This window comes from Oryx dammah, unplaced genomic scaffold, assembly GCF_014754425.2.
Source record: "Oryx dammah isolate SB20612 unplaced genomic scaffold, SCBI_Odam_1.1 HiC_scaffold_20, whole genome shotgun sequence".
In the NCBI taxonomy this organism is placed as follows: domain Eukaryota; kingdom Metazoa; phylum Chordata; class Mammalia; order Artiodactyla; family Bovidae; genus Oryx; species Oryx dammah.
This window is the reverse complement of record NW_024070204.1, coordinates 12,280,522-12,305,340: the sequence shown is the minus strand read 5'-3', so window position 1 is coordinate 12,305,340 and position 24,819 is coordinate 12,280,522. Positions and strand designations below refer to the sequence as shown.

At 41.5% G+C, this 24,819-nt stretch overlaps 1 protein-coding gene across 1 annotated transcript in view; it reads left to right on the top strand.

The window, feature by feature from the left end:
- Window positions 1-24,819, top strand: part of DNAH5 (dynein axonemal heavy chain 5) — a 265,487-nt gene that overhangs the window by 221,586 nt on the left and 19,082 nt on the right. The window contains exons 70-77 of the mRNA XM_040262501.1: window positions 1,458-1,607; window positions 5,669-5,914; window positions 10,724-10,943; window positions 12,756-12,961; window positions 14,969-15,172; window positions 17,664-17,879; window positions 20,468-20,680; window positions 24,610-24,762. Coding sequence (XP_040118435.1) covers window positions 1,458-1,607; window positions 5,669-5,914; window positions 10,724-10,943; window positions 12,756-12,961; window positions 14,969-15,172; window positions 17,664-17,879; window positions 20,468-20,680; window positions 24,610-24,762 — 1,608 coding nt within the window. The remainder of the gene's footprint in view (window positions 1-1,457; window positions 1,608-5,668; window positions 5,915-10,723; window positions 10,944-12,755; window positions 12,962-14,968; window positions 15,173-17,663; window positions 17,880-20,467; window positions 20,681-24,609; window positions 24,763-24,819) is intronic.

Below are 24,819 nucleotides of genomic sequence, written 5' to 3'. Positions count from 1 at the left end.
CTTTGTCCATGGAATTCTCTGGGCAAGAATACCGGAATGGGATGCCATTTCCTTCTCCAGTTTTACACATGATGCTGTATATATGTCAATCCAAAATCTCTCAGTTCGTCCCACCCTCCCTTTCCCCTCTGTGTCAACATGTCTGTTCTCTACATCTGTGTCTCTATTTCTGCCCTGCAAATGGGTTCATCTGTACCATTTTTTTTCTAGATTCCACTTATATGCATTAATATACAGTATTTCTTTTTCTGACTTTCTTCACTCTGTATGACAGACTCTAGGTTCATCTGCATTACTGCAAAAGACCCAATTCAGTTCCTTTTTATGGCTGAGTAATATTCCACTGTGGGCTTCCCAGGTGGTGCAGTGGTAAAGAATCTGCCTCTCAGTGCAAGAGGTGCAAGAGATGTGGGTTTGATTTCTGGGTTGGGAGGATCCCCTGGAGGAGGAAATGGCAGCCGACTCCAGTATTCCTGCCTAAGAAATCCCATAGACAGAGGGAGCCACATGGGTTACAGTCCATGGGTTGCAAAGAGTCAGACATGACTGAACAGCTGCAGAAAAATATTCCACTTATACATGTACCACAACTTCTTTATCCATTCATCTGTTGATGGACATTTAGGTTGCTTAGTCAAAGGAAATATACCAGAGAATATAAGATCATGTTTATCTGCAGATCTGACTTGTTCTGTGATTGCGGGATGTTTGTTTGTTTAATGCTTATCTCTTTTCAATTTTTGTAAGCTTCAAAGGATAATGAACTGTCTTTTTTCTTCCCCTTTATCAATTGCCCAAATGAAGCAAGTGTGATTATTCCCTTAATGATGATTTTAAGTGGTATATTTCAAATGACTCTAGATTGGATAGAGTATTGACCAGAAAGCTTCAATAATAAACATGTATTAAATGTCTTCTTTTGTTCCAAGAATGATCCTGGGAAATGAGGAAACATAAGTGAATGAGACTTGATTCTTGATCATGGGAGATCTCATGAATCAAAACAGATTTCCTTAAAATAATGAAAATGAATTTCCATTGATCTCTTTATTCTTTACAGAGTTGTTACCACAAAGGCATAGAAAAAAATGACACAGCAGGGTTCTCCCTTTAAAAGAGGCCTGTAGGCTGGTATTAATACAGACTGACTTTAGAGCAAATCACATTTGATTTTTGACTCTCAGACTTTTTGGTACCAGGCTATAAAATTTTAAAAAATAGTCAAGGGATATCATTTCTTTTTCCCACTCCCATATTCTTGCCTGGAGAATCCTGTGGACAGAGGAGCCTGGTGGGCTACAGCCCATGGGGTTGCAAAGAGTCAGACACACCTGAGCATGCACACACACACAGGATATCATTCACACATGTCTGGAATCATCAGAAAAATATCTGTGAAGTCTTACTGAAAGATTTTTATGTGGTGTAATACATTTCTTATCCCCTGGTATTTTCAGATATCAAGAAATGAGAAAATGTGGAAAATTTGGTTTGATAAGGAAAACCCTGAGGAGGAACCCCTTCCAAACGCCTATGATAAATCTCTTGATTGCTTTCGACGTCTTCTCCTTATTAGATCCTGGTGTCCCGACAGAACCATTGCCCAGGTAAAAAGTGCATATGTTAAAAAATAAGAGAATATTTTAAAGGAGAATTTCCTTTTAAATTTTAAAGAATATTTAAAATGTTAACCCCCATGAGAATTTTCATATGAGCTTCTGTATAATTTTCCAACAATACAGTTGTGAAAAATGGAAAAATGTACTGAGGTGTACATGTGGCTAAGTGATTGACTAATTTTCTTTGGCCTAAGTGGTACAATAAGAGTGAATGAGGAAGCTATTTTTTGTTTTGTTTTGTTTCTTTTTAAATGTTTTTTTTTAATTGTGATAAAAATCACATAATATAAATGATACATTTTACCACACGTAACTATATGGTCCAGTGACACTAAGTACATTCACACTGTTGTTCAAGTCTCACCATCATCCATCTCTGGAGTTCTCTACCTTCCTGAACTGAAACTCTGTCCCCATTAAACACTAAGTCCTCAATTTCTCTCCCCACCCCATCCCCACCCCTCAACCCCCTGCTGGCATCTACCAATGTACTTTCTGACTCTATGAATTTGACTCTTCTAGGTACTTTGCATAAGTGGAATCAAAATTTGTCTGCACCTTCTATATATTGAAATGCATCTTTAATGTTAGCTTAATATATGTCTGTCCTACAAACAGATTGCACCGTCCTTGTTTTCCCTTGTGCTATATATTAATAGTAGGGTAGTCAAAACTACGTTTCTAAGGTGGGCACATTGATATAACATAAAGGTAATGCATTGTTTTTCCATATCATTTTTACATTAACTCAGAAAAGATAGGGAACTCCATTTTGCCAGTAGTATTGTAGTATTCTCTGGTGGCTCAGATGGTAAAGCATCTGCCTGCAATGCTGGAGACCTGGGTTCGATTCCTGGGTCGGGAAGATCCCCTGGAGAAGGAAATGGCAACCCACTCCAGTATTCTTGCCTGTAAAACTCCGTGGACTGAGGAGACTTGTAGGCTACAGTCCATGGGGTTGCAAAGAGTCAGACACGATTGAGCTACTTCACTTTCACTTTTCACTTTCAATGTAGTATTTCTTGAGTAGGAAGACTGTTCAGTTACTAGAGAGGAGAGAGAAAGTCTACAGGGCTGTACAGAGTTCCCAAACCCATAGTTGTTACCCTGGGATGTGTCATAAACCTTGATGTGGGAAAGAAGCTTTGCATAAAATTCCTTGAGTGATACTTAGGTTTAAATATAAGCCCTGCCTCCAGAAGATCCATCTTTTCAAAGACTTTTCATCTGCTTCCATCATGGAAGTATACACATGAAACAGACTTGTGGTATCTTGCCTTCACAGCTAAAAGTTAAATGCTACTATTCCCAGACATTGATTTTTTTAATGGACTTTTAAGAATAAGTCATAAAATAACAGTAGGCTGGAGTTTCTCATAGAAGGTAAGGAGTTTTCCCCTTTACTCTCCAGAGGACTGTTAAAAACGTTCGGAGTAACCAACTCCCAGTTCTCCTAGGTACTTTGGAAACAACCGAATTCAATGATTTATTCAGAAAAGAAAAATGAATTTTGCAACTCAGGGCCCTGAGATCACCTTTCCTTTGATTTTTCTTCTCAACTTCATTCCTTTTATCTTGCCCAAATGAACTGTCAAACAGTTGCCTTATTTAAGGAGAATGTAGAAGTTTCAAGTAGACTTTTCTCCCTTCTCTCTCTCTTGCTCTCTGCCTCCCTCCCTCCTTTCCTTCTCTCTTGTTTCCTTCCTTCTTTCCCTTTTAATTCTTTTCACACTTTATTGGGGTAAATGTGGAAATTTAAATGTCTCCAAGTCCTTTGTAACTTTGTTGTCTTTATCCTGGCCTGAAGTCCTTCGGCTGACAACAGCCATGTCTTTCTAACGAGTCTCCTCTAGTTCATTCTCACCTCGCCCACCCTATTCCATCTTGTATATTCTAGGAGAAATGGAAATATCATTAAGCTTTTCCTTTAATGGCTTCCCATGGTGCTTATGATAACATCCAAGTCTTAAGCAGGATCTAGAAGGCCTCTTGTAAACATGTTCTCTCCTCTGAGGTTCTTATTCTCACATTAGATTTCTTGTGTGGTTTTTCAACCAGACACCTTCTTGGGAAGCATATGAGAGGGTCCACACTGTAGACATATTCAATCCCTATCCCCCATAAGAGCTTTAGTTTTATACTCAGCATTTCAGCTGAGCGTGACTGCTGCTGCTGCTAAGTCATTTCAGTCGTGTCCGACTCTGTGCGACCCCATAGACAGCAGCCCACCAGGCTCCCCCGTCCCTGGGATTCTCCAGGCAAGAACACTGGAGTGGGTTGCCATTTCCTTCTCCAATGCAGGAAAGTGAAAAGTGAAAGTGAAGTTGTTCAGTCGTATCCGACTCTTAGCGACCCCATGGGCTGCAGCCTACTAGGCTCCTCCATCCATGGGATTTTCCAGGCAAGAGTAATGGAGTGTGCTACAGTGATAGGTTAAGTTGTTGCACCAGAGACTGTATGGCCACCAAAATATAAAATATTTACCACTTGGCCCCTGATGTAGGGAACAGTATATTAGCTCATAGCTTGAATAGAAATTTCCATGTGGGATCAATGATGAGTTCTATAAGATTGGCTTTTTGAGCTCCTGCTAGACTAGAAGACAAAGCACTTGGATCTTGAGAGATGCTGCAGTGATGGCTGTACCAGGTACCTGTACGGTACGGCTGAGAAACAACTGCAGTCTGTGGTACACCTGGGCATCCAGGCTATGAAGTCATTTCTGATCACCAAGCACACTGCCCAGTGGTTGTGATGAATTTGTATACAAATAAACTTCTGGAGATGCCGAAGAATGTCAACCAAACTTTTAAAGTACCTTTCAGAAGGCTGTAAAAAATGTGTGAAAATAAAACGTTAGTCACTCAGTTGGGTCCGACTGTGTGACGCCATGGACTATAGCCTGCCAGGCTTCTCTGTCCATGGGATTCTCCAGGCAAGAATATTAGAGTGGTTTGCCTTGCCCTCCTCCAAGGGATCTTCCCGACCCAGGGATCAAACCCAGGTCTCCTGTATTGCATGCAGATTCTTTACCGTCTGAACCACCAGGGAACTGTTTATATTAATACTTACGTTAGAGGATTCCATAGTGGCTCTGGTCAACTGGATATTAAGAGATACAAAAATAAGCGGCATCCTGTGCTCCAAGTAAAGTTGGGTTAAATCTTTAAAATTAAGTAATTCAATAAGTATTCAATACATTTCTTTCCATAAGTCATCATTTAACAGTAATTATCTATTTGTTAAGTATCCATTCAATCCCAGGCATTGTACTTGATTATTTGAATGCTTATAATTTTCCCTTGGGCTTCCCAGGTGGCGCTAGTGGTAAAGAACCCACCTGCCAGTGTGGGAGACACAGAGGTGCCGGTTTGATCCTGGCAACCTACTCCAGTATTCTTGCCTGGGAAATTCCGTAGACAGAGAAGCCTGGTGGGCTACAGTCCCTGAGGTTGCACAGAGTCAGACATGACTGAGTGCATATGCACACACACTCACACACACTTTTCCTCTAAAGCATCCTCAATAATAGAGTTGCCAAATATTTTAAACCTCTGTATAGTATGAAGCAGCAAGTATATTGAAAGAGGTCCCAGACAAGGATTCGACCAACCTGGGTTCTGGTCTTTTAAATGTATGATTGTGTTTTGGGCAAGTGAAGTCTGAAAGTGTTAGTCACTCAGTCGTGTTTGACTCTTTGAGATCCCAAGGACTGTAGCCTGCCAGGATCCTCTGTCCATGGTATTCTCCAGGCAAGAATACTAGAGTGGGGTGCCATGCCCTTCTCCAGCTTATCTTTCTGACCCAGGGATTGAACCTGGGTCTCTCATGTTGCTGGCAGATAGAGTGAGGATTCAAACAAATAGGCAAGCAAATAAAGAGGTTAACCCACAAGAAAACAAACAAACAACCTTTGCCCTATTTTCCTGGCAGGATTACTGTGGACATCATTGAAATAATCTGCAAAAATGAATTTTGGGAACCACACTGAATTGTGAATAAGAAGGGGTTGGAGCTAGTTTTGGTGACCCTTGTGCTGTTTTTGGCAGGCCCGTAAATACATCATGGACTCCATGGGACAAAAGTATGCAGAAGCCGTTATCCTGGATTTGGAAAGGACGTGGGAGGAATCTGACCCTCGGACACCGCTCATCTGTCTCCTGTCTATGGGCTCAGATCCCACAGACTCCATCATCGCCTTGGGGAAGAGACTAAAACTAGAAACGCGCTACGTGTCCATGGGACAGGGCCAGGAGATCCATGCTCGCAAGCTCCTGCAGCAGACCATGGCGAACGTGAGACCTGATGTCTACTTTTGTATTCTGCTGTTGACATTGCCGCTTATAGGGTAACAATGCAGGAAGGAACCTACACATCCTTAAGCGCTGAAATTTATGTGTTGCGTTCTGTTTGCTAAACCAGGAAAAGCACCTCTTAGAAAATTTTCATGGAAAAATGAATACAATGTAAAATGTTTTCTGCTGAGCCTTGAATTCTGGGAAGCTTGTTTAGTGAGAGCATCTTATTTCCTGACCCATTTGCATAGTGCTTAACCCTGCTCCAGGTCCCAAACCTTCTTTGGGGTTCACAGCTCCCCCTCTGTGCCTCAAGTTCTAGCCCCTGCAGATCTGCTTGGGGAATCCACAGCACTCTGGAATCCACAACACAATCCAGAATGCAAAATCTGTGCCTTGGAGTCCCCTAGGCCTGGCCCAGATTCCAGAGGCCAGGAATCTGCCATTACCCTGTGGTGGTACCAGAGATTTTCTGGAAACCTGGCCTGTCGCCTTCCAGGTGGGCTCCTAGAGCCCTTGGCAGCTTGCAAATTCAACAGCATACAGTTCAGGCCATGCTCAGGACTGGTCTGGGGCCATTGTAGCTGGAAGTCATGTGATGACCTGCCAATGGGCAGAGCTGAGGCACTTTGAGGGACTTAAAGTTACCTGAATGCAGAAGGTCCTGTCTCTTCTCTGGAACTCAAGCTCCAGAACACTCGTGTGTTTACTCTGGTCTAACCTTCGGTGTCCAGACGGATCCAATTTTATAATAGTGTACACTCGGGTCACCACCTTGAAGAGCCAGAGGCTCCTCCCAGCCGCATGAAGTCTCCCTGGTGTTCGCACGGTCATTTGTCCAAGGCATTTAGAAGGTCCTTCTATATGTACCATCCTTTGTGTCACTTCACAGGTTTAATGAAAAGGGGAGAAAAACCCCACCATCAACACACAGCAAGACTCTAAAGGGTGTACATTTTGGCAGGTCAGTTTGTAGTCGGTCCCTTGACCTTAACCTCAATTTCCACATATAAAATATATATATGGGCTTCCCTGGTAGCTCAGCTGGTACAGAATCCTCCTGCAATGTAGAAAACCTGGGTTTGATCCCTGGGTGGGGAGGATCCCCTGGAGGAGGGCATGGCAACCCACTCCAGTATTCTTGCCTGGAGAATCCCCATGGATGGAGGAGCCTGGCGTACTAGAGTCCATGGGGTCAAAAAGAGTCAGACATGACTGAGCATCTAAGCACGGCACAGCAGTGTAGGAGACCCACATTCAATCCCTGGGTCAGGAAGATCCCCTGGAGAAGGGCATGGCAACCCACTCCCGTGTTCTTGCCTGGAAAATCCCCATGGACAAAGAAGCCTGACAGGTTGCAGTCCATGGGGTCGCAAAGAGTCAGACATGACTGAGTGACTAAGCACAACCTTCTTTTGGGTTCCCAGTTCTGCCAGAGGCTCCCTCCGCCCCTGCTCCCCTTTCCCTGCACCCTTTGGCCAAGTACAGGGTGGTAGAAGCACTTGCCTCTTATTCCTATTGGAGAACATGCAGTCATGGTCTAGATGCTTTTCCAGCCTATTTTGGAGCAGACTCCATGTGACCCCATGGACTGCAGCACGCCAGGCTTCCCGGTCCATTACCAACTCCAGGAGCTTACTCAAACTCATGTCCATAGAGCCGGTGATGCCATCCAACCATCTTATTCTCTGTCATCCCTTTCTCCCCCTGCCTTCAATTTTTCCCAGCATCAGGGTCTTTTCCAATGAGTTAGTTCTTCACATCAAGTGGCTAAAGTATTGGAGTTTCAGCATCAGTCCTTCCAATGAATATTCAGGACTGATTTCCTTTAGGATTTACTGGTTGGATCTCCTTGCTGTCCAAGGGACTCTCAAGAGTCTTCTTCAAAAGCATCAGTTCTTTAGCACTCAGCTTTCTTTATAGTCCAACTCTCGCATCCATACATGACTACTGGAAAAACTATACCTTTGACTAGATGGACTTTTGTTGGCAGATTAATGTCTCTGCTTTTTAATATGCTGTCTAGGTTGATTATATCTTTTCTTCCAAGGAGCAAGCGTCTTTTAATTTCATGGGTGCAGTCACCATCTGCAGTGATTTTGGACCCTAAGAAAATAAAGTCTCTCACTGTATCCATTGTTTCCCCATCTACTTGCCATGAAGTGATGGGACTGGATGCCATGATCTTAGTTTTCTGAATGTTGAGTTTTCAGCCAACTTTTCACTCTCCTCTTTCACTTTTATCAAGAGGTTCTTTAGTTCTTCTTCACTTTCTGCAATAAGTGTGATATCATCTGCATATCTGAGGTTATTATATTTTTCCCGGCAATCTTGATTCCAGCTTGTGCGTCATCCAACCCAGCATTTAGCATAATGACCTCTGCATATAAGTTAAATTATCAGGGTGGCCATATACAGCCTTGACATACTCCTTTCCTGATTTGCAACCAGTCTGTTGTTCCATATCTGGTTCTGACTGTTGCTTCTTGACCTACATACAGATTTCTCAAGAGGCAGGTCAGGTGGTCTGGTATTCCCATCTCTTGAAGACTTTTCCACAGTTTGTTGTGATCCACACAGTTAAAGGCTTTGGCATAGTCAATAAAGCAGAAGTAGATGTTTTTCTGGAACTCTCTTGCTTTTTCAATGATGCAGCAGATGTTGGCAATTTGATCTCCGGTTCCTCTACCTTTTCTAAATCCAGCTTGAACATCTGAAAGTTCATGGTTCACGTACTGTTGAAGGTTGGCTTGGAGAATTTTGAGCATTACTTTGCTGGCGTGTGAGATGCGTGCAATTGTGGGGTAGTTTGAGCATTCTTTGGCATTGCCCTTCTTTGGGACTGGAATGAAAACTGACCTAGTCCAGTCCTGTGGCCACTGCTGAGTTTTCCCAATATGCTGGCATATTCAATGCAGCACTCACAGCATCATCTTTTAGGATTTGAAATATCTCAACTGGAATCCATCCCCTCCACTAGCTTTGATTTTAGTGATGCTTTCTAAGGCCCACCTGACTTCACATTCCAGGATGTCTGGCTCTAGATGAGTGATCACACCATCGTGATTATCCAGGTCGTGAAGATCTTTTTTGTACAGTTCTTCTGTGTATTCTTGCCACCTCTTCTTAATATCTTCTGCTTCTGTTAGGTCCATACAATTTCTGTCCTTTATTGAACCCATTTTTGCATGAAATGTTCCCTTGGTATCTCTGATTTTCTTGAGATGAACAATACATCCATGATTCGCAATCCCAGGTCTAGTCCTGGCCTCTTTTTCCTTTTGGCCTCCCCTGACCGCCAACACTGACTTCCTCCCTCTGCTAGTACTGTACTTAGAAAACAAAGACACTAACATTCACAGGACACTGATTCAACTGGAATTAAAATAAATAATGGTGAAACTAATATTATAATTTCAGGAAACTAAATTAGAATTTAAATGGAATATTTTTAGCCTTCAATTTATCTGTGTTTTCTGTTTAGTAGTTTAATTTCTAGACAAATGTAAAAAGATTTCTTACTATTATTAGCATGTTTAAAACTTGTCAGAGACAATAGTGTTTTATGCCAGAATGAACCAACTATTCTAGAATAGTAAAATGGAAGATCTGCTCAGTAAGAGGAACACAAATATTAATACTGAAAGCAGCGAGGCCACAGAAGCAAACTGGCTAAGGGATTCCTTTCTGTGGCTGAAAGTTCAACCATCAAAATCCTCAACTAAGAAACTTAGATCAGGAGTCACTTGTATTCTGGATGAAAGAGCATCTGAAGCCTTTTTGTTGTTATGTTTCACATTTAGTTTTCCTTTTTTTGAATTGTGAACAGTATCAATTAAATTTTCATAGGAAAAAATTAAATATTTATTCATTATATACTTCTGAAGAAAATTTAAGCAGATATGTGACATTCCAAAAGGGATCAGTTTTACATGTAACTTGATTAAGATTTTAGATCTGGTACTTAGTTTATGTTGTGCAAAGAAAGAGAGGTTACACTAATCAAATCAAAATGATCCAAAATTACAGAGTTGAGAAAATAACTCAAGATTATGATCTGCATATTGTAGATGAGTTTAGCAAAATTATTCTATGGGTTAGATATTGAAATGATTAGTATTGGGGCTTCCTTAGTGGCTCAGTGGTCAAGAATCTGCCTTCCAATTCAGAAGACCTGGGTTTGATCTCTGTATTGGGAAGATCTGGAGAAGGAAAAGGCAACCCACGCCAGTATTCTTGCCTGGGAAATCCCATGGATAGAGGAGCCTGGCGGGCTATAGTTGATAGGGTTGCAAAAGAGTCAGACATGACTTAGCGACTAAAACAACAAAATTGTTATTGCATGACCTAAATTTTTGCCTGTGTTGCTTTGTACAAGGAATCTTCTTATGCACATAGAATAATGTGTATCAGAGATATGACTTATTATCTTCTAAGACTATTTTTAGAATAGTGTGCTTCCCTAGAGAAGGTGCTTACACATTCTAGAGGATATAAACCCTGTTGCGGTATTCTAGGAACTCTCTTTTTATGTTTTACTTTGGCATTTTCATGACTCCAAGCATATATTATTACTGCATTGCCATTCTAGTAATGGCATCCCATCAGACACACTTGTGGAGAAAGAAAAAGTGTAACCTATCTCAGTTAAACCTGATTGTATTCTTAGATTTGATCTAGATTAATTTTATATGGGTTAGTGTGTTTTTCTATTAAGTTTTAATTACTTAATTTCTGAAGAAGGTACTAATTTGAATCTCTGGGTGAAACACAAAATGGACTAATTTCCATTTCCTGTTGCTGACTTAGGGAGGATGGGCCCTTCTGCAGAACTGCCATCTGGGACTGGATTTCATGGATGAGCTAATGGATATAATTATAGAAACCGAGTTTGTGCATGACTCGTTCCGCCTGTGGATGACAACCGAGGTTCACAGGCAGTTTCCTATCACCCTCCTTCAGATGTCCATCAGATTTGCCAATGAGCCCCCCCAGGGCCTCCGGGCAGGACTGAAAAGAACATACGGTGGTGAGTCGAGAAATCCTTCCAAGTTTATGGACGTTCTTATGCTTACATTGTTTTCTTTAAAGGCATTATGGAAAAGGAATTCGATAGGATTAGTTATAGCACGTGGTGCTATGATTTAAGATGACGGTGAGGGCAGAGCCACGTCTGTCCTGCTGCACGTGGAGTATCCTTGGCCGTGCTCGGGCCCCAGAGCTTTGGATTCCACCTTACGTTTTTCCTGTCTCCCCAGTATCACTCTCCTTTGGCCTGTGATATTCAGTTTCCCACTTGGCTCAGTGGGAAAGAATCCTCCTGCCAATGCAGGAGACACGGGCTTGATGCCTGGGTTGGAAAGATCCCCTGGAGAAGGAAAAGGCAACCACTCCAGTATCCTTGCCTGGGAAATCCCATGAACAGAGGAACCTGGTAGGTTACAGTCCATGGGATCACAAAGAGTCAGATACAACTTAACAACTAAACAACAACAATCTTCTCTGCTAGACAGCTGCCCTTTTATGTTACATCGAAACTGGATAATGTTGCTGTTTATGGTCTTCATGCTCCATACCTAACACAGCCTCTTCCAAGAGGAGAAGCTGAATTAAAATTATGGCCTCTGCCTTTGTCTCATTATAAGGATGTCGGGATGTGAGCGAATTTAGAAATCCGACCACAGCAACCGAATCAGACCCAAACGCCCCTCCTGTCCCAACTGGAGCCAAGATTGTTCCCAATACATTCTCTCCCGCTGTGTTATAGCTTCCTGTTTGAAGCTCACAGTCACAGAAAAAGTGTGAGCTTGGAGTTAACAATCCTGCTTCTGGTCCTTCCTGAACAAATACCTTTATTCTCATAGGTGCTCATCACTCAAACAACCTGTGTTTCAGTTTTCTCGTATCTAAAATGGAGATAATAAAATGATAAATTTAAATTATAATAATGTATTTAATAAAAATAATCAACATAGTTATTACATATAAATTTGAAAAATCTACAAAGATAATTTTTTTGGAGTTGCTAACAAGGCTCACATTTTTGCCAATAGAGTAGATGTGGAATGATGATGTCTGTAAAAACAGTTTGCAAATGAAAACATTTATAACTATATGTGACAAATATATATCTGTATAACAATCATAATTACAACTTGGAGAATATACTCAGGTTGCAAAGGGCTTCTTTTTAATTTTATTATTTTTTATTCTTTTTAATTGAAGTATAGTTGCTGTACAGCATAAGTTACAAGTGTACAATATCAGGATTCATAATTTCTAAAGGTTATATTCCATTTATACTTATTATGAAATACTGGCTATGTTGCCTATATTATATAATATATCCTTCTTATTTTATATCTATTGGTTTGTGCTACTCAATTGCAATGGGATACAGTATACACTATTCTAATTAATATTAAATTGTTAATAGAGTGTATAGAAATCTTTGCAGCCTTTGTCTTTGCAGTCTCTGCGTACGTGCCCTTTGTAGTGATAATAATAATAATGTCTGTTATTAGTAGTCATTGTAGTAAGAGAAGCAGTATTTATTTTGCCACCATTTTTAGCCCCACTTTTTTCTTGTTATGTTGGTAAGAACTTTATCCATGTGAGTGAGACCCCACTCCCCTCAAATCTCTGTGCATATTTTTCAGAGAAATGCCCTCTGGGTACCCAAAAATTAAATTATAACTGCCATGTGACTATGATAAAGATGATTCAAGATAAGTGAATTTTAATATCAGGAATTTACAGCAATAATTAATAACTTGTAAAAGTGGTAGAAAATAAAGATGTTTGAGAGATGATACAGTTTTTACCCACCTGACCTCAACAGGGGTAAGCCAGGACCTGCTGGATGTGAGTGCTGTGGCCCAGTGGAAGCCCATGCTGTATGCTGTGGCTTTCCTACACTCAACAGTCCAGGAGAGGCGCAAGTTCGGGCCCCTGGGTTGGAACATCCCCTACGAATTTAACCAAGCTGATTTTAATGCCACAGTGCAGTTCATCCAGAACCACTTAGATGACATGGATCTCAAAAAGGTATCTTGGGCACACTGCTTTCTGCCTTGGGTGATTTGGGGCTTGAATCCTTGAGCTAACATGAGCTCCCCCACCCCAGCCTTGGGCTAAATCCTATAAGAGCGATGATTTTCTGTGCTGGCAAAGTCATCCTCTTTAAGGCATAGCAACTTGGGTCACAATAACCTCTTAATTTCAGGGAAAAAATGAACACATTTTGATGATCTTTTTATTTCTCCAAGGCAAGTTGACATTACAAGTAAGACAACCTAACAGGATCTATTGGAGGGAGGGAGCAATGGATGAAGAAGCTTGTTTTTTAAAATCCTAAAACCAGTCCATCCTAAAGGAGATGAGTCCTGGGTGTTCATTGGAAGGACTGATGTTGAAGCTGAAACGCCAATACTTTGGCCACCTGATGCTAAGAGCTGACTCATTGGAAAAGACCCTGATGCTGGGAAAGATTGAGGGCAGGAGAAGAAGGGGAGGACAGAAGATGAGATGGTTAGATGGCATCACCAACTTGATGGACATGGGTTTGGGTGGACTCCGGGAGTTGGTGATGGACAGGGAGGCCTGGCGTGCTGTGGTTCATGGGGTTGCAAAGAGTCGGACACGACTGAGGGACTGAACTGAACTGAAAACACAAAAAATTTAGAGTCTAGATGACTGTTTAAAAATTGAAAATAATTGCTTTAAAATTTTGTGTTAGTTTCTGCTGTACAATGGAGTGAATCAGCCATGTACATAAATATGTCCCCTCTCTCTTATACCTTTCCCCCACCCCACTCCGATCCTACCCGTCTAGGTCATCACAGAGCACTGAGCTGAGCTCCTTGTGCTATTCACCAGCTTCCCACTGGCTCTCTATTATATATGTTGTAGTGTATGTATGAGGCTTCCTTTGTGGCTCAGATGATAAAGAGTCTGCCTGCAATGCAGGAGATCCGGGTTCAATCCCTGGGTCAGGAAGATCCCTTGGAGGAGGGCATGGCAATCCACTCCAGTATTCTTGCCTGGAGGATCCCCATAGACAGAGAAGCTTGTGGGCTACAGTCCATGGGGTAGCATAGAATTGGACACGACTGAGTGACTGACACACACACAGTAGATATATGTCAATCCCAATTTCCCAGTTTGCCCACCCTTCCGTTCCCCACTATGTCCGTATGCTGGTTCTTTATGTCTGCCTCTCTATTCCTGCCTTGGAAAAAGGTTCATCTGTACCATTTTTCTAGAGTCCACATATATGTCTTAACTTATGATATCTGTTTTTCTGACTTATTTCACTCTGTATTACAGACAGACTCTAGACCCACCCACATCTCTACAGATAACCTTATTTTGTCCCTTTTAGCGGCTGAGTAATATTCCATTGTGCCTATATACCACTTCTTTATCCACATACCCTTGAATGTGTACTTTTTAAGGAACAGGCTCAATATTCTAAAAAAAAAATAAGCATTTTTTTTGTATTGAAATCAAAGTGAAGAAGTACATGAATCCACCACCAAGAGAATCTATTTCAAATGATGAACATGAGCTTTGAGTTCCCCTCATGTTTGCCTCAGAGAAGGCGATGGCACCCCACTCCAGTACTCTTGCCTGGCAAATCCCATGGACAAAGAAGCCTAGTGGGCTGCAGTCCATGGGGTCGCAAAGAGTCGGACACGACTGACCGACTTCCCTTTCACTTTTCACTTTCATGCACTGGAGAAGGAAATGGCAACCCACTCCAGTGTTCTTGCCTGGAGAATCCCAGGGACGGGGGAGCCTGGTGGGCTGCCATCTATGGGGCCGCACAGAGTTGGACACAACTGCAGTGACTTAGCAGCAGCAGCAGCAGCAGCATGTTTGCCTATTTAATTTTCTTTCTGCACTTTTTAGTTACTGAGGAGTGAGTGAAGAATGCATGAGTGGATGACATTGATGACAATGATGACAGTGCCTACATAGGTGTTACCTGGCAGGGAAAATGGGGGTGAGACAGTGATCAGTTCTGCATCATCATTCTGTAACTTTTCCCAGGGTGTCTCCTGGACCACCATCCGCTACATGATAGGAGAGATTCAGTATGGAGGCAGGGTCACCGATGACTATGACAAGAGACTGTTGAACACACTTGCCAAAGTTTGGTTCAGTGAAAATATGTTTGGACCGGATTTCAGCTTTTACCAAGGCTACAATATTCCAAAATGCAGCACAGTGGATAACTATCTTCAGTATATCCAGGTTGGTCATCTTCAGAATTTTATGCATAGAGCAAATATCTGTAGCCAGATTTTTTTTGTTATTTATTTATACTTCATACTTCTTTGAAAATAAATCTTAATGGTGGTACATACTGAATGTGGAAGGTTCCAAGCCCCAGAGTTGTTATCTTCATATGTTTTATATTCATCTAGTGACTAAGCTGTTTATTTGTTCTGAGTGTATGTTTTGTATCAGTTCTCTGCTCCCCTTTTCTCTTTCTCTCTTTTTGTCCATGTGGACTCTTAGTTCCCTGACCAGGGACAACAAGAACTCATGCCCCCGGCAGTGGAATCATGGAGACTTAACCTCTGGACCTCCAGGGAAGTCCCACTTTCCTTCTCTTTTAATGCCCCAGTGAGAAATATTCTTTGGAGAGATGACAGACTGGGCAGATTTAGATCCAGGGAACCTACACAAATGCCCTTTTGTGTAGGGCATTATACTCAATGCCCTATACTCAATCTTGTTTTGTGTTTCAAAGCATTTGCCTTATTCCATGAATCTGTTTCTTAATCCTGACCTAATGGACAGCATATTAGTATTCTCAGAAACCCACTCTGTATAAGAGGTTCCTCTAAGACTGAGTTTCTCAGCTTTGGCACCATTGACATTTGGAACTGAATACATTTTTGCAGGGGCGGGGGACAGTCCTGTGTAGAACGGCTAACGTCACCCTTGTCTTCTACCCACTAGATGTCAGTTTCACTTCCTACCCCATTATAACAACCTTAAATGTCTCCAGACTGCCAAATATCCTTGGCGGGAAAATCACTTCCAACTTGAACGTCTTGCTCCAAGAAGAAATAACATTTTGCCAGGAAATCGGGGGGAAAAACTTGATTTGTGCTTCCAAGTAACTACATTTTCTGTCTCTGAATCTGGAATTCATTAGATCATTATTTAGTGATCTCTTTTGCCTCTCAGATTTATCTCAGGGTGAACCAACTAAAGCAAAACAGCCCCAAAGAGCTAAATTTATCAGTATATTTAGAGGTTCTGTGATATGTACGTGTAATGAGTTTACCATATATCACCAGCCCTACACTTTTATTAATTCAAATCTACAAATGTATTTGTCTTAACTGTATTATATGTGTCTTTAAATCATTTGCACTGAAGAGGAAAAGTGTATACGCAGGTATAAATTTAGGTATGCCTGCACATAGACTTATTTATACACATCTCATTTTATAAGAATTTGAGTTTGCTCATAAGAGGGCATTAAGTAAAAAGGAATAAAATAATGGACTAGAAGGGAGGAAAAACATGAATAAAGTTAAGTATACAATTCTCACATAGAAGTATATGTCAAATTGTAGGTAAATTTTCTTGTTTCCAAGTAGCTGGGGTAATATTTATCTGCTAGTTCTGCTGTTCTGCTTCTTAAGGGCTTCTCAGGTAGCTCAGCTGGTAAAGACTCTGCCTGTAATGCAGGAGACCCTGGTTAGATTCCTGGGTTGGGAAGATCCCCCGGAAAAGGGATAGGCTAGCCACTCCAATATTCTTAGGCTTCCCTGATGGCTCAGCTGGTAAAGAATCCGCCTGCCATGGGGGTAGACCTGGGTTCGATCCTTGGGTTGGAAAGATCCCCTGGAGAGGGAGTGGATACCCACTGCAGTATTCTGGCCTGGAGAATTCCGTGGACTGTATAGTCAGACACGACTGAGTGGCTTTCACTTTTCTGCTTCTTACTGGGTCTTGCTGTATGTTTTTCTAACTTTGTTGCTTCATACTGTCTTTCTGTATGTTTTTCTAACTTTTAATATTTCTCAGTTTTCCTAGTCTCTCTTCTCCTTGGGAGAGTACATTTCCCTATTTGCTAAAACTGTCATTTTTAGTAACAATTAGTTATACATCATTTATTTAAACAATTGGTTTGAATTGGACGGGACCTTCGAGAAACAAAATACCATTCCATAGCTCCCTTTCTATTTTATAAATGTATTATAAAATAAGATAGCGTCTCTGAATCAATTTGCTTAAAGTGCAGACATTAAAGAACCATGGGCTTATTATGTTAACTTTCTTTTCAGGGCAACTTTTGATTCTATTTTTTTTAATATATTTACTTATTCGGCCACACTGGGTCTTAGTTTTGTCACATGAGATCTTTGTGGCAGCATTCAGAATCTTCCATTGCAGTGCCTGGTCTCAGGAGTTGTAGCCCACGGGCTTAGTAGTTGTGGCTCATGGGCTTAGTTGCCCTGAGGTGTGTGGGATCTCAGTTCTCTGACCAGAGATTGAGCTCATGTCCCCTGCATTGGAAGGAAGGTTCTTAAGTACTGGACTGCCAGGGAAGTCCCACTTTTGATTCTTTCCTAGAGAAATTATTGAGATGGTAGCCTGCCACAAGTAAGACATATCATGTAAATGCTTATCCTAATAAAATCATGTTTGTTTGCTAAGATGTGTAATTTAACTAGTGCTTGTGTCAGCAGTCTCTGCTCACTGTGGGGTATTTGTCGTTCAGAGCTTGCCCACCTACGACAGTCCCGAGGTGTTCGGGCTGCACCCCAACGCCGACATCACCTACCAGAGCAAGCTGGCCAAGGACGTGCTGGACACCATCCTGGGCATCCAGCCCAAAGACAGTTCTGGTGGAGGGGATGAGACCCGGGAGGCTGTGGTGGCCCGGCTGGCTGATGACATGCTGGAGAAGCTGCCCCCAGACTATGGTCCTTTTGAAGTGAGTTGATGGCATCCTGACAAAATAGCTGTGGATGTGCGTGGTTGGTTGGTTGCGGGGGCGGTGAGGAAATAGTGCTATGCTAAGTCACTCAGTTGTGTCTGACTCTGCGACCCCATGGACTGTAGCCTGCCAGGGGTGGTGAGGAAATAGTGCTATGCTAAGTCACTCAGTTGTGTCTGACTCTGTGACCCCATGGACTGTAGCCTGCCAGGCTCCTCTGTCAGTGGGAATTTTCCAGGAAAGAATACTGGAGTTGGTTGCTATTTCCTTCTCCAGGGCATCTTTTTGACCCAGGGATGGAGCCCACATCTTTGCATCTCCTGCTTTGGCAGGTGGATTCTTTACCACTGTGCCACCTGGGAAGCCTGAGAAAGAAGGCAGGAGGGCAAAAATAATTTTTCTGAAATTAAAGAAATTATTGAAAAACTTCACTTTTTGAAGAAGCAGTAAAAGAAGTATTTGAACCTATCGATGTAATCATTTCAAGATATAAATAATAAACCTGATGAGAGAGTTAATCTTCCTAGTTAAATTATAAGTGTGTACTGATGGGTTAGGATTATTTTTCTATAATGTCTCCTGGAGGCACTTCACACTGTCATTTGTTGAAAGGAAAATGATGTATTCTTAGAGTAAAGCACTGATTATTTTACAAAAATAATTCAGGCCTTCTTAATTTCAGGAAGTCTATAGTTATATCATTAACTCTACAGCTTCTTCGTCACATGGGTTTTGAAAATTGACTTATATATTTTTTTAATTAATGTATTTTATTTAACTGTGCTGGGTCTTAGCTGTGGCGTGCAAGATGTGAGAGCTAGTTCCCTGACCTGGGCCCCCTGCATTGGAAGGGTGGAGTCTTAGCCACTGGACCACCAGGGAAGTCCCCCCAATTTGTCCTTTTAATATCAAGTAACTTCTAAGTGAAACTGACAGTTATGAAGGTTATTTTTTTTTTTGACATTTTAGCATGTATTGTGGAATGATTTACCCTGAAAACATGTTTAAATCTTTGCTAAAAGCAAAAGTAAGTGGCTTACTTTCCTTGTAGTCTTAAGAGATTACTTGGACTAACCTTGTGACATTTCTGTCATAGGACCACAAAGTTTCTTTATATATTGCCCTTTCCACCTGGTTTTCAGAAGGATTCTGCATTTTGTTTCTTTAGTATCCTATTGTTTTCCATGAAACAGGCCATTTTGGCTGCAAGTTTTTCACTATAGACTGAACTCAAGGAACTCTCACCAGGAGAATCATTTCCCCTGGAAGAAACTCTGATCACTTGCTTGGAGAAAATCAATACTGTTACCAGCTTTCATAAGCGCCTTTCATTATAGCATCAGGAAAGCAGTCATTCATGTCTAGCAGTGGCTGAAATATTTATAAAGCAACGAAAGTGCCTAAAAATATATTAAGTGAAGTGGTAGTCACATAGTCGTGTCTGACTCTTTGCAACCCCATGGATTGTAGCCCGCCAAGCTCCTCTGTCCATGGGATTTTCCAGGCAAGAATACTGGAGTGGGTTGCCATTTCCTTTCATAAATAAACATGGTGGTATGTATGGAGTTTAGAAGAGTCACCTTCCTTGTGCTAAACTTGCTTAAGATAGAACAATTAAGCCTGGCATGATATCTGATCCACAAAAGACTGAATAAATACTTGCAAGACAGAAATGAATGGGTGAGTGGATGGATAGATGCTTTGATGGAAAAAATAAAAAGCTTTAAAACCAGAAATCTAGTTTTTTGAGACAGCTTTCAGAATTGTTGCATATGCATACACATCTGCTTGTGTGTGTCCATGTGTGTATTTTCAAGTCTTAGATTGGCAGTGAGTGAATGTTTCCCAATAACTGCAGTCGTTGTTTGGAAGACTGTGTGTTCGTGGACGTGGATTTTATATTCTTCTGTGAATTAATGGCTGCCCGTCTTCTCTCACCTGGGATGAAAAATCAGCTGGTCCTCTAACAGATATTTCATTTCTTCTCTGTTTTCTGACAGTAAAAAAAAAGAAAAAAGCTTATTATTTATGGAATTGTAAAATTTAGGGCCCTTTCAGAAGCCCTAGAGTACCATGTATATAATATAACACTGTGGGTATGCTCAGTCCTGTCTAACTCTTTGCAAGCCCATGGACTGTAGCCCATCAGGCTCCTCAGTCCATGTAATTCTCCAGGCAAGAATGCTGGAGAGAGTTGCCATTTCCCTCTCCAGGGGATCTTCTTGGCCCAGGGATCAAACCTGCATCTCTTGTTTGGCGGTGAATTCTTTACCACTGAGCCACCAGGGAAAGTGAAAAGTAAAAGTGTTAGTTGCTCAGTAGTGTTCGACTCTTTGTAAGCCCATGGACGGTATGGGTCCTGGGCTCCTCTGGACACCAGGCTCCTTTGTCTAAGGAATTCTCCAGGCAAGAATACTGGAGTGGGTAGCCATTCCCTTCTGCAGGAGATCTTCCCAACCTAGGGATCAAACCCAGGTGTCCTACATTGCAGGCAGGTTCTTTACCATCTGAGCCCCTAGGGAAGCCCTATATAGAACATTGGTAGCTGTCAAATAATTTTTCATGTGCTAATGTCTCCATGGCAGGTGAAGGAGAGGCTGCAGATGATGGGGCCATTCCAGCCAATGAACATTTTCCTCAGACAGGAGATAGACAGGATGCAGAGGGTACTCACCCTGGTACGAAGCACCCTGACTGAGCTGAAACTTGCCATTGATGGCACCATCATCATGAGCCAAAATCTACGAGATGCTCTGAATTGCATGTTTGATGCCAGGATTCCTGCTCATTGGAAGAAAGTATGTTTAAGTCAGCTCTTATCCTGCCTAATCACTTTATTGTTGTGAATAATTGTAATTGGCAAGTGAAAGCATGTACAGATAATGTGCTTAAGAGTGTTCTTTTGCTTAGGGACTAATCCTCTTAGAGCCCTGTATTTTTAGATTGTAGGTACAGAATAAAACGATTTAGCGTGTTTCCCACATCTCAGGTTCTCTGCTAGGCAATTTGTATGCACTGTTTCATATAAATCTTACAATTTATTACCAGTATTTTACAGATGAGGAACTTAGGTTAGGGGAGATGAGATGTTTTCCCAGATCACACACCTTAGAAATCCAAGAGTCAGAATTTAAACCCAAACTCATGGACGTCAAAGCTTGTGAAGTTAGTTTTATAGAAGGGGATGTTCCTAGACACACACACATATGTCAAAAGTCACTCCAAAGAGAAATCTTCTTCCTTGCTTTTTCTGTAAATATGTGACTATATATCTCTCAAGGTAACAAGATAATTTAACAGTATTCTTACTGATTGCATATTATTAATTGTGCTAAACAACAGATGTGGGCTTAAAATTTTTTTTTAATGTCAATATAGTTGATTTAACACAACGTCGTGTTAATTTCTGCTGTACAGCAAGGTGGCTCAGTTACGTATGTGTATTCCGTTTTGTGTTCTTTCCATTCTGGCCCATCACAGGATGCGGAGTCTGGCTCCCTGTGCTGCACATGTGTACCTTGCTCTTTATCCACTTTATATATAGTAGTTTGCATCTGCTAATCTCAAACTCCCTGTCCTTCCCTTCCCCACCTCCTTCCTTGGTAACCACAATTTCTTTTCCCTATGTCTGTGAGTCTGTTTTTCTCTTTCTTAGATATGTTCATTGGTCATATTTTAGATTACACATATAAGTGAAAGCGTATGGTATTTGTTTTGCTCTTTCTGACTTACTTCATTTAGTGTGATAATCTCTAGGTCCAACCGTGTTGCTGCAAATGGCATTATTTCATTCTTCTTACTTTATTATCATTTTTGAAGCTTTTAATTTTGTATTGGAGAATAGCCAGTTGACAATGTTGTGGTAATTTCAGATGAACAGCAAAGGGACTCAGGCAAATACATGTATCCATTCTCCCGCAAACTCCCCTCCCATCCAGGCTGAGTAATAGTTCATTTTGTATGGAATATGTATGTATGTATATATACACCAGGATGTGGGTTTTTAAAAAATTTCTTTTCCATCATGTTTTGCCACATGGATGCTGAATGTAGTTCCCTGTCCAGGTTGCTTACCCATTCTACATGTAATAGTATTATGATAAATAGATGTGGTTTGAAGAGATGTTTTTTTTACTTGGAGAAGTAAAATGAGAACCTGAGTGTCCTTGTCGAGGAGTTGGCAGATCATGGCACTGAGGGTGATGAGTGTGCAGTGGGAGGACTTAGGAGACGGGAGGGTGGGAGTTATCCATGGTGGGCAACTTACAGAGATGAGATTGGGTCCTGGGGTGAGTGGAACTTTTGGAGGTCAGTCAGGTAAATGAGATGGTGGGACAGGATGGGGCTAGAACTGCTAATCTCTCAGGAGAGACTCCTTTAATGCTGAGCCTCTGATACCTCACCCAGGGCTTTGGCAGATTCCAAGGCAGTGGGACAGAAAGCAGTAAATGGTAACTGGGAAGTGCTCGTCTACTGTTTTCTCATCTTATTTGATTAACCACCATCCCATCCATCCCTCTAGACACACTGCTTAGAAACTCAGAATCAGCTTTGACCAGATCCCTTTCTCTCCTTCCCTGCAAAAAATTCATTGCCTAGGCCAGAGAGTTTTCTGTATGCATTGACTCTGCTCATTGCTAGTGACCTACCTGGTCCCTGGCCATGGCGGGCTCATTCTCCATTAGACCAGCTCACCCAGCTTGGTCAGCACCTGCAGTTCTGCAACAGGGATCCTTGCCAGGAGATACCCCCTCATTAATGGGTCCTTGTGCCTTCAGACCAAATGTTGTATAAAGATTCTTAGTCCCTTGGACAGCAAGGAGCTCAAACCAGTCAATCCTAAAGGAAATCGACCCTGAATATTCATTGGAAGGACTGATGCTGAAGCTGAAGCTCCAATACTTTAGCCACCTGATGCGAAGAGGTGACTCATGGGAAAAGTTAACACACCTATAACAATATGATGGAATGAGTTACCTCATTTTAAACTTTGTTGTTTAGTCAATGCTGCTGCTGCTAAGTCACTTCAGTCGTGTCTGACTCTGTGCGACCCCATAGGTGGCAGCCTGCTAGGCCCCTCTGTCCCTGTGTTGGGTCTAACTCTTGAGACCCCATGGACTACAGCATGCCAAGCTTCCCTGTCCTTCACCATCTCCCGGAGTTTGCCCACACTCATGTCCATTGAGTTGGTGATTCCATCCAACCATCTCATTCTCTGTCATCCCTGTCTCCTCCTGCCCTCAATCTTTTCCAGCATCAAGGTCTTTTCCCATGAGTCACCTCTTCGCATCAGGTGGCTAAAGTATTGGAGCTTCAGCTTCAGCATCAGTCCTTCCAATGAATATTCAGGGTCGATTTCCTTTAGGATTGACTGGTTTGAGCTCCTTGCTGTCCAAGGGACTCTAAGAATCTCTTAAAAATATTTTTTTTGGCCATGCCACACTGGATGTGGGATATTAGTTCCTTGACTAGTGATTAACCACTGGACTTCCAGGGAAGTCCCACTTCCTGGAACTTAATATCCTTTTATACAGCGTTTTTTTCTACTCAACTTATTAACAGTCTTTGGGAATCTCAGTGTCTTTTGTAAAATAGGCATATCAATTCTCAAGCTATTTGAAATTCAAGTGGTTTATCTATTCAGGTTGATCACTACATTTATTCACACATAAAATAGTGCAGTTACAGTGAAATGTTATAAAATATGATTTGGAGATACCTTCTAGTGTGACTGCTGATAATGTTGATGACATTTCCATGCCTGTTGTAATAACATGAGTTCCGCATGTGAATTCAGGCAGAACATTACAGGCAGTGAATGCAATTAATTTATTGGTGGTAAGGAGACCTGTGTTTCCATTTTTATTCCCTTCATCAGAGAATATGAAAATGCCTTCTAAGAGAAAGAAACTTCAGAAAATAAATGTTTGCCCCATAAAAAATAAGTGGAGAAAGGCTTCTACATTTGTCATTCACAGAATATAAAGTGCTGTTAAGGCTGTAAGCACATTTACATAAATAGAAATGCTGTTTTATAATGTATCTGTTGAAAATATAGCCTAAGGAAAAATAGTTGAAGCCCATTAAATTTAATTCAATTAATTGTTTTAATTGCTTTATGGCAGAATTGATCATAACTATATTCATATGTGGAAGGAGATTTTATTGACAGCAGATGTCTTGAACAGCATGCCAAGCTGGATTAATCTGGAATTCACATGATGATTAGTTGATTCTAACATACTTCATATTATTAAGAAGGAAGAATAATTTGACATCTTAAATGTCAGAACCCTATGGAAATTTATGCCTTCAGTTCAATTCAGTTCAGTTCATTCGCTCAGTCATGTCTGACTCTGTGACCCCATGAATCACAGCACGCCAGGCCTCCCTTCCATCACCATCTCCCGGAGTTCACTCAGACTCACGTCCATCGAGTCCGTGATGCCATCCAGCCATCTCATCCTGGGTTGTCCCCTTCTCCTCCTGCCCCCAATCTCTCCCATCATCAGAGTCTTTTCCAATGAGTCAACTCTTCGCATGAGGTGTCCAAAGTACTGGAGCTTCAGCTTTAGCATCATTCCTTCCAAAGAAATCCCATGCCTTTATGCCTTAGGGACTTCTAAATTCTAAGTGTGAAATTGATATTTCATCATTGTTTTTTTCTGTGTATATAGTCAGTTACACAGTAGAATTAAACCTGTATTTATTCATGTTTGCATTTCAGGCATCTTGGGTTTCAAGTACCTTGGGTTTCTGGTTTACTGAACTTATTGAAAGAAACTGCCAGTTTACCTCTTGGGTTTTCAATGACCGACCTCACTGCTTCTGGATGACAGGCTTTTTTAACCCTCAAGGATTTTTAACTGCAATGCGACAGGTAATAGCACTGATTTTTACCTGTTGTGTTATTACAGTTTTCCTCTGGAGGGCTTTC